The 10,897-nt window shown below is 29.7% G+C and overlaps 1 protein-coding gene across 1 annotated transcript; it reads left to right on the forward strand.

The window, feature by feature from the left end:
- Window positions 1-582: 582 nt before the first annotated feature.
- On the forward strand, window positions 583-3,478 carry LOC126687334 (uncharacterized). The gene is made up of 3 exons (XM_050381872.2): window positions 583-784; window positions 885-1,321; window positions 1,981-3,478. Exons 1-3 carry the CDS (start codon window positions 722-724, stop codon window positions 3,254-3,256), a joined length of 1,776 nt encoding a protein of 591 aa, XP_050237829.1. The 5' UTR covers window positions 583-721; the 3' UTR covers window positions 3,257-3,478.
- Window positions 3,479-10,897: the final 7,419 nt, after the last annotated feature.

Genomic DNA, 10,897 nt, shown 5'->3' on the forward strand with positions numbered 1-10,897 from the left:
ATTCTCTGTTTTTAGATTAAAGGTAAAATTTAACAACTTCAAGAATAAAAATGATGAAATTTTATTTTTAATTGAACTAAAAATAAAGAAAATTGTCTTTAATTGAATTAAAAATAAATAAGAAACTTTAATTTATTAAATAATTGAGAATGAGTTATTTAATTTTAAATCACAAATTAAAACACCGGAAGAAGCCTTTATTTTAATTTCAGCAGTTTTAATCAATTATAAATAATATTTTATATTTTCATGTCAATGAAGGATAAATTCGTATAATATAAACAAATTTAAAAATCGGGATGACCTAATTTTATTCTTAATTAATCTAAAAATGAAAAATATTATCCATAACTAACTTAAATATGAAGATCATTGTCTTTAATTGATCAAAAAAATTCGAGAATGACTAATTGGATCTCAAATCACAAGTCTAAGAACCAAAATAACATTCTATTCTTATTATTTTATATTCTTTTCTTTTTAAATTCCCCAAAATACATTAAAATTTGACATAGATATTTTTTTCAAAAAAAAAACTCAATTTTTATTTCTCCACTTTGTTCCCATTTCCCCACTCTCTCTAATCTCAATTCTTTCTCCTATATATTCTCTCTACCCCTTTATTACCCAAACCAAAATATGTATTTTCTCTAAAAAAAAAACCTCAACAGGAGAGAGTTTATTGGTTGATTCTTCTTCCTCAACAAGAAAAATAACAACCATGGCTACTTCTCCTTCCTTCAACGGCGCCGAGAAAAAACACTGGTGGCTCACTAATCGCAAGGTAACCAAAAACATAACCAAACCAAACAAATTCTCCGATCACTCCTTAAATTTTTCAGCATTGTTTTAACTTTTAATTTATTTCTTGTTTGTTTACGCAGATTGTTGATAAGTACATTAAAGACGCAAGAAATCTGATCGCGTCGCAAGAACAGAGCGATATTATATCAGCTTTGAATCTTTTAGACGCAGCTTTAGCTTTATCTCCGCGATTTGAAGTGGCCCTCGAGTTAAAAGCTAGATCTTTGCTTTATTTAAAGCGATTTAAAGATGTGGCTAATTTACTTCAAGATTATATTCCGAGTTTAAAAATGGGGAACTCTAATATTGATGACTCGGGGTCTGTCTCGTCTGATAACTCGAGCTCGTCGTCGCAGAATCTCTCGAAAGAACGAGTTAAGCTGTTGGGTTCTGATAACTCGTCGTCGGGTGACTCGGGTGAGAAAGATCCAAGTTTCAAGTGTTTTTCTGTGTCGGATTTGAAGAAGAAAGTCATGGCGGGGCTTTGTAAAAACTGTGATAAAGAGGGGCAATGGAGGTAATTTTTCGAATTATTTAGTTGTTTTTGTTAGTGTATTTGTTAAGCTAGCTGTTGTTAATTTTTGTATTTTGTGATTCTGGTATAAATTTAATGAGTTTATTTATTATTTAGATCAGTGGACATGTTTTCTATTGGTTAGAGTAAATGCACTGCCACCTTTTTTTTTGAGACATGAGGTGGTAGTTATAATTATTCAACTTTTGACCCTTTAATTTATGAAAATTATACCTTTTCCCCCTTACTATTTCTTGTAAAGGGAAATAGCACATGTAATTGTTCTGATTTTGGCATAATTTGGCCCTGTTTTGGAGGTCAAAAGTTGAAAACCTATCATATCATGGCTTGTGGAGCATTTTTCTTAAATCAAATATTTTTATATTCAAAAATGGAAAATATTGTTTAGCTAATCTAATATTCTTCGATTATTATAATCTTTTTATTGATGGGTTTTTGAGCTTTTTGACTAATCAAATTTATACGGTCAGAAAATACCAAGGTTAGGTGATATGTTATTCTAGTACCTATAAATAGTTTAATTTTAAAAAGTCAGATCTAGGATTTTAATCAGTAGAATTAAGCTAAAAGTATGAATCAGAAAGTTCAAGAAAAGAAAAATAATTTCAAATCACTGATTTTACTATTCAATTTTTCAACAGATACTCGGTTTTGGGACAAGCATGTTGTCATCTAGGACTAATGGAGGATGCCATGGTCCTCCTCCAGACCGGAAAACGCCTCACTACAGCTGCATTCCGTAAGCAAAGCATTTCTTGGTCGGACGACAGCTTTTCCATTTCCGACTTTCCGATATCAGGCGATGTCACTGCATTATCAGCGCCCCCAACGCCTCCTCGTGGTACATTGTCGGAAACCGAAAGCATTTCTCATCTTTTGGCACACATCAAGCTCCTCCTCCGTCGTCGCACAGCGGCCATTGCCGCCCTCGACGCGGGCCTGTACGCAGAGGCCATCCGCCACTTCAGCAAGATTGTAGAAGGGCGTAGAGGAGCCCCACAGGGATTCTTGGCAGAATGTTACATGAATAGAGCTTTTGCATACAAGTCATCCGGCAGAATTGCAGAGTCAATTGCTGATTGTAACAAAACCTTAGCTCTCGACCCGACTCGGATTGAGGCACTTGAAACCAGAGCTTTGCTTTTAGAAACAATCAGATGCTTACCCGATTGTCTACATGATCTCGAGCACTTAAAATTGCTATACAACTCGATCTTGAGGGATCGGAAACTTCCAGGACCGGCCTGGAAGAGGCATAACATAAGATACAGAGAAATTCCAGGAAAACTCTGTGCATTGACAACTAAAATTCAGGGATTGAAGCAGAGAGTTGCATCCGGTGAGACCGGAAATGTCGATTATTACGCGTTGATCGGGTTGAGACGCGGGTGTTCACGATCCGAGCTAGAAAGAGCTCATTTGTTGCTGACTTTAAGGCATAAACCTGATAAAGCAACAAACTTTATGGAAAGGTGCGAGTTTTCAGATGACAGGGATCTTGATTCAGTTAGAGATAGAGCTAAAATGTCAGCATTGCTACTCTATAGATTGCTCCAGAAAGGTTATTCAAGTGTAATGACGACAATTATGGAGGAAGAAGCAGCGGAGAGACACAGAAAGAAAGCTGCAGCCGCTTTACAAGCGGCGCAAGCTGCAATTCAAGTCCAGCAAAAAACAATCCACAGTCCTCGACGTGAACCAAACACAACTAAAATGGAGAAAACAAGCTCTAAAAGGATCATTTCAATTGAAAATCAGGCAACCGCAGCAGCAGCAGCAGCAACATCGTCAGGAAACGCTAATTCATCGGTGTTTCAAGGAGTATTCTGCCGTGATCTTGCTACAGTCGGGAATTTACTAGCTCAAGCTGGATTTAACCGTCCAATTCCAGTCAAATACGAGGCATTGAGCTGCTAAGTATAAAATCCCAAAGAACAAAGACAGTCAAAACAATCAAAAAAATCTGAGGAGATGTTACCGGCGGGAGAATCTCTGGTTCATTTTGTACAAAAGGAAACATAAATATTTATATTTAAACCCGCCGGAAAATTTTGTCACTCTCTTTTTCATCCACCATCTATCATGTACATAATTTTATTATGGTATTCTGAATTTGCTATAAATTTTGGGTTTTATTTATTTATCTTTTTATTATAAAGTTTCACGATCAGTTTATTGAATAAATGTGCGTAAGAAGGTTGATACTTTGGGTTCTCTGGCATGGCAGGTATGAATTAAGAGAGGAAAGGTAAATAGAGAGAGGTCTGGTTTTGTCTTCTCTCTTATGTCTTATCGGCTCAGTTCTTTTTATTTGTTTAATAGTTTGAGTTTATCTATGGACTGACCAATCTGACATTCCACTAGATTTCTTTTATTTGCTATTGCCAATCTTTAAGTTTTTTTTACTTTATCCACTCTTTGGGGCTTTTTATTTTTTATACAAAAAAAATCTCTATCTGATAAGTGGAAATATTATTGGCTTAGAGTGTTTCCCTCTCCTATTCTATTGAGTGTCCCTTCTATTTGCGACGTGTCCTGTAATTTTGCGGTGGAAACTGGTAAGATAAAAGGAGATAGAAAAAGCTTAATATTAAAAAGAATAATTGTTTGACAAAAAAAAAGAATAATTGTAATTTAAAAATATATATTATTTCAATTGTAGTTAATTATTTATTTGAACAACGTGATATTTACCGAGTTGGAAATCAGATCATATTAAAAACTAAAATATTATTTTATTTATTATGGACATGTCTTCAATTTATTTTTTGATTTAAAAAATTCCAATCCTATCACATGTTAATCCAGACCCAAACTTAGACGGTATTTAATTCGTTTTATAGTAGTTATCGAAAAGTTAATCTTTTAGAAAATATAATTTTTAAGAAGTTTAATATAAATTGTGTGTTCAACTTTTACTTCTCAAAAAATATAAACTTAAATTTTACTATATAATATGTTATTTTTGGTTCTAATCAGTTTAATTATTTTAAATTTATATTAATACTATTTTTCGTTTTAAAGAGATTACATAAAAAATTGAATCAACAGACCTTTAAACTTGAAACGAACCAGTTGAACTGTGTGGTTCGCTTTAATTCTTAGATACCGCTTTATAAATGGTGTGATATTGCAAGAGAAGAAAAGAGTGTCATGAGGCACTCAATACAAGAAAAGAAAATGAGGTGTGAATTACCAAATTTTGGCATGATTGTAAGTCTGGGCATGCATATGGGAATTTACTATTTGCCATTGGCATGATTAAAGAGAGAGTAGTGTTCTATTTTTGTGCAGTCCATGCAAATGACACAGTAGTACTAATAGTAGTAATTAGTGAATGTACATAAGAATCACTATTTTATGAAAATTATTAATGATGGATTCTGTAAGGGGAAGAGGGTTGTTGACAGATTTTAATTTTGTTTATCTAATATTTTCTCTCCTAAGCTAATAAATATTATTTTAACTTTTTATTTTAAATTTTATATATTTAATTATTATTTATCGCTAAAGAAAAAAATATCAAAATTGTAGTTTGAAAAGGAAAAGTTAAAAAAACAAAAAGCTTTAGCTAGGTGGTTTTCAGGGTGACCGGTGGTTTCTTCAATTTTGACCGGAAAATTATTAATCTATAAATTCATAGTTTTATATTTTGGTGCAATTTTTAAGAATAATTTTAATGCTGTTTTTTCAGTTTCAATGAGTTGATCGTTGATTAGATTAAAATAATCTAGTGTTCGATCAAACTTCAACTTATATCTTTTTAGTGAATTAGATTCTAATTAAAAACGGAGCATATTGAAAATAGAAATTCTAAAAATATAAACGGTTTTGTGAATGAATACTCGCCGCTATTTTTTTTAATTCGTCAATTTTCAAAATTAGATCTTCTCTCCTTTATTTATTTTTTAAATAGATCAATTGCTATGCTTAATTTTTTTTTTTAAAAATACTTTATATCTAATTTATGATGTACTATTTACATACTTATCTTAATACACTCTATTTTGTAAAAATATATTTATACTTATTTGAAACTATTTATGAATCTGACACGGTGAAAATAAATTAATGGTTTGATTGTTAAAGCAATTTTTTGTTTTTGCCCATACAAAAAAAAAGGGTGTGGGTTTTGCTCTATAAAAAGGTGGCATCATTATGTTAGGATTCTTTGTTTCAACCTTTTGGTGGTCACAGCAGCTTTTCTTTTAACTTTGGGTAATTTGATAGCAACTTTCACACGGAGTAATGATTTTGTGGTTCCTAAAGTAATTAATTTTTTAAAGTCACCATTTATTTGTACTAATTTTGTAAGAAAGTATTTTAAGTAGTACTATCTTTAATAATTAAAAGTAAATTTTAGTCCTTCATAAATTAGTATTTCCATTTCATAAATTATGGATTTCATATTTAAATATTAATCTGGGTATCTATATATTTATTAGTATTTTTAACAAGGTCTAAAATCTTAAAAAAAACTTGATTACGATCTGACCAAACTTTTAAATCATAATTTTAATATTTTTTATGTTTTGAGCTTTCAATTATACTAATCTTTAAAAATCAAGTGAAAATAACAAAAATTATTACCATTTGTAGGGACTTAAAAGCGGCTGAAATTCAATCGATTATAAAAGTGATTATAATTAAAAATACAAAATATGTTAAAATATATATTTTTGATAAATATAATTAGAATTCATCACATCCAAAAATATTTGATCTTTTAAAGCGCTAAGCGTTAAGTAAATTTTATATATTTTTATAAATAAAATTGTGTAGTTTATAGCATAGTGGCTTCCTTTTTTATGATAATATTTTAGATATTAAAAATAATTAATTTATCTTGTTCCATGTATTATGTTCTAATTTAATTAGCTCAAAATTGAAATGATTTTATTGTGACCAAATAAGAACATTCTATCTTCTTTTTCCTTTCCTTAGAAGTGATTTGATCAATAGCATTTCCAAGCCTTATGAAATGGCTTTGTTCTTTGTATCCTTCTAAGTTACTCTACTAACTTTTTTTAATTTGCTTTCCTCACCTTTAATTAATTCAACTTATCACATCACCTTTAATTAATTAACTAATTCTTTTTTCTGCATGATAAGAAGAATTCAAGATACTATTTATTATTTAAAAAGGACTGAAGATTTGTATTTATTTTACTTAAAATCTATTGAGTAATATAGAAGAGAGCCATTAGTTTATAGTAAAATCAATATAAAATTTCTTGGTCGAATTCAAGTGTATTATACAATTCGAGTTTAAATCCGAATAGATTAAAATTTTCAAGTCTCGGAAGACATCTAAACTACCCAAACTCGATCGACATATAAGCTATTCAAGTTGAGCTCAAATTTAATGAAAAATAATAAAAAAAATTATTGAATTTTTTTTTACGTTTTAAATTTTTTCACTATAAAATTCAATAGTAAAACAATATACATCCAAATTTAGAAGTATAGAAAATTCAATATATAAAGTAAATAAACTATTATTTTATATTGTGCTAAAAGTTCGTTTAAATTGGCCAATTTCATACTTATTTAAATAGATATATAGTCAAATTCGGCTTATAGTAAATTTTCAATAGCTCGATTTTAAGTTCGACTCAAATGTTTTAAATCGATCCGGAATATTTTCGAGTAACCGGATTCGTTTACACCCAGAATGGTGAGTTAAAAAATGGAAACATGCCATGTTCTCTTTAATGAAAGTCCACTTTCTTGCTTAGCTGCACTGTTTTTGTATCACACCCAATTTCCACTATATATTTACTCTTTTTTTTTTTGCTGTCGCTTCCATGATAAGACGGCTATTGAAATTTTAGCTTGGTTGAATTTATTTGCAAAAATGATTGTAATATGATTATTTGTCTGAAAATAATTTTCTAAATTAATTGATTTCGATCGACTGGAACTCCAATATATATAATGAAATTATTAAGTGGCACATGAATGAAATTATCAACAAAAAAAAGTCGCACATGAATGATCAGATCAAACCTTTAAATTCTTATGTGACGAAGACTAGAAAATTAATACTACACTTAAGTTTTACAAATAGCATTGGATGCATGTGAATGAAATTACAGAATCACTCACATTTGCAGCATTAAACCATTACAATACGACTTCAAAAATCAAACAAAGACTAGTCAATCAGATTTATGAATTTGTGGTTCGTAATCAAATAATTATGGACAATAATTTTTATTTTTAATCAATTAAAAATTTAAATATACAATATGAACAAGTTAGAAACTGAAATGATCTAATTTTCTTTTTAATTGAAAATAGAAAAAAATGTTCTTAATTGATATAAAAATAGAAAGTGTCGTGTTTAATTAATCAAAATGGCTGATAGTGATTTATTTGATTCCGGATTAGAAGTTCAAAAATTAAATTCATCCTTTTCTCATTAAACAAATGTAGCTATAAAATTCTACTGGATATTTAGGTTAAGTTGTAGGTCATTGGTGGCATGAAAGTGGGCAGAGACTTTCTTTATATTTATATTCTCACATAAATGGTTATTATTTAATTATATATACAGCATAGCTTGATCTATAATTCATTTAAGAATTCTGAAAAAACATAGTTTAATAGCTTGTGGCGAAAGAAAAGGTTTTTAATTGTGCCACTTCTCACGAGGCTTACTATTATTCTATTCACTCAGTGCTGTGTTGATGCTGCTCGACTCTTCAAAACGGTTATCTGTCCTATAACATTTTTATATTTTTATTCTATATAAAGTTTATAGAAATTCTGAATTTAAATGTCCATGCGATATATTTTTTTTGAATTTTTTTATAATAAATATAAACAAGTATTGTTTTTATATAATTCAAAATTGAATTCAGTTGGACCGCTATTTGGTAGGAGCGAAGCTATAAACTATTTAAAAAATATTTTTTTTAATGTGAATAAAAAATAAAGTAATTGATATATATATCTAAAAATTCATTTAATATGTATAATTTTATCTAATTAATATAACAAACTAATATAATTTTTCAAAGAAGGTGGCCAATTGACCACCATTTTTTTCCGTAGGCTTTACCGCTGCTATTTAAGAATGTTAAGTCGAGTTAGTGGATCGTGTTCATATTGTATTGATCCATTAAAAAAGACGATTAGAATCAATACAAACCCGACTAATTAAATAATTTTATCAAAAAAATATGACCTAAAATTAAACTGACATGTGTCAATTCATATTATCTTTAATTTGATAAGTCGATTATACATTATAAATTTATACCAATACAACTCATAATTTATTATTATTATTATAAATCAGTTACATATGGATCATATCAACACAATATGGTAAACTCATTTAGTTAAAATGTGTCAAATATAATTTATATCATCAAGGTATGTTTAATCTATTAATTTTTTGTGTTAGACTAACCATGTTTGTTTATTGTGTATCAATTATTTTGACACCTCTAACAAGAGGTTATTGAGAAATGAAAAAGTGGGGGGTTGGAAATGGGATTAGGGAGGAAAAGAGGGGGTTAAAGAAAAATAAACACGTGATGTTTGAATGTTGGGAACATTGGAAAGAGGGGCAGAAATATAAATTAATTTTGGAAAATCATAATGATGTCAGTTGATAGCATGTGAGTGTATCATCTACTTCATGTGAATGGGTTTAGTTATGAAAAAGAGGTTAGCTGTTTTTGTCAAAACCTCAAAATGCCTTAATTATTCTTCTCTCTAATAAAAACACAAACACAAAACTACAAAAACTCCTTCAATTTTTGAATCATTTGCCATAATGTGGGAACTCTGTAGGGTCCAAACCTAATTCAACAAGCAACAATTTGAGACCATCATGAGATGAGATTACCTTCATCTAACCCAAACAAAAGTCAAATTAATTCTTTAGTATTTATATAATTAAGATTTCAAAAATTCAATTTAAAAAGGTGTGACAATACAAAGATCCAATATATTTATTTGCCAAAATTACTACTCCCTCCGTCCCATTTAAGAAGGGGCATATCGTATTTTCATTTGTCCCACTTAAAAAGGTCATATCGTGTTTTTTGTGCCAATTTATATGAATTTTCCTTTTTTATCCCCTTTTCTCTTTCCATAATTAATGACTATTAGCCTATACACAAAATACAACACTATTATAAATAGGGGTAAAATAAGAAAATACTATAATAATTAATGCTTTCTTAATATATGTGAAAAAGTCATTTGTCCCTTATTAAACGGGACGGAGGGAGTATATTGTTCTAATTTATAGCATCAAATGGACCTAAGCTAGCGGTAGCAATTTGATTTGAGTGGGTGAAAGATTGAGCGGCTACTACATAGAATTTGGAGATGGAGTGCGCACAAATATAGGTAGCCCAGCCAAGTGTCTACTACCCAAAAGTGGCTTCGTATCAAAGACTACGGTCGTCTTTACTTTACACATAAATAAATTATTTGTTCCTTCTAACTTCTAACTTCTAGCCTACCATATTGCCTTCAAAGAGAAAAAAAGGCCTCTAGCTGCTTTATCATTTCTGAGCTTTTTGTGCCGTACCATCCGAGTCTAACTTATGCGTAAAACAAGGTAAAAGGCAAATGTAATTTGACCTTACGGCATATTTTTTTCCATCTCTAATACAACTCTAATGTTATCTATTGTTGAAATTTTAAATCAAATTAAAGCCAAGTATGTGGTTATAAGAGTGGAAATCCAACACTGCTTAGAAATAAACCATTCATTGAATTTAGGCTAATTTTCAATAGCACAGTAATCTTATAAACTTGTCAATTGCGTTCTATTTTGTATTTTTACATTTTAATAGCACTAAAATGAAAAAAAATAGAAATTTTTATTATTATAAGAATTAAAATATTAAAAAAAAAACTAAATTTAAGAACTATATTACACTTTTTTCTATATGGACAAATTTAACAAACCCTTTAACTTAAAATACATTCTAATAAACCCTTTTCTTCACTAATTAAAGAAAATAAAGAAAAAAATCAAAACATATCTTCCCCGACCCACCACCTCGGACCCGCTACCGTCACACCCCGGGGGGGGGGGGGGGGGGGGGCATTTTTGAAATATTCAATAAGTAGCCAATGGGTATAAATTAATAATTTGTTCCTTCTAACTTACCAACTTGCCTTAAAAGAAAGAAAAAAAGCCTCAAGTTACTTTTTCACTTGCGAGCTTTTTTCCACCATACAATCTAATTTTAACTTATACGTAAAACAAGGTGAAAAGCAAATGTCGTTTAAGGGATTTTTTTTTCTTTCAACTGCAAAACAAGTAATTTTAGACTTTATTACAATGTATCATCATATAAGTATACAACTCTTCTTTTTACAAAATATTTATTTATCAAGGTGTAAGATGTATAAAAGAAATACTATCATTTTAGTAAATAAAACTAATGTTATGCGTTGAGACAAATTTACACCATTTTAATGTAAAAAAACTTGCATAAATATTAGTATTGCAGATAGCCATACATAGATCATTGATACATCAATCTTTAAGAACCGTGTACAGGCCCATAGCATAAGTCCGTG

Source organism: Mercurialis annua, linkage group LG6, assembly GCF_937616625.2.
Source record: "Mercurialis annua linkage group LG6, ddMerAnnu1.2, whole genome shotgun sequence".
In the NCBI taxonomy this organism is placed as follows: Eukaryota; Viridiplantae; Streptophyta; class Magnoliopsida; order Malpighiales; family Euphorbiaceae; genus Mercurialis; species Mercurialis annua.

What these genes read in the sequence shown, in the direction of transcription:
- LOC126687334 (XM_050381872.2), top strand. Translation starts at nt 722, where the DNA reads ATGGCTACTTCTCCTTCCTTCAACGGCGCCGAGAAAAAACACTGGTGG. An exon ending in GGTGGCTCACTAATCGCAAG is followed by an intron (nt 785 to 884) that starts GTAACCAAAAAC and finishes TTGTTTACGCAG; the next exon opens with ATTGTTGATAAGTACATTAA. An exon ending in GATAAAGAGGGGCAATGGAG is followed by an intron (nt 1,322 to 1,980) that starts GTAATTTTTCGA and finishes ATTTTTCAACAG; the next exon opens with ATACTCGGTTTTGGGACAAG.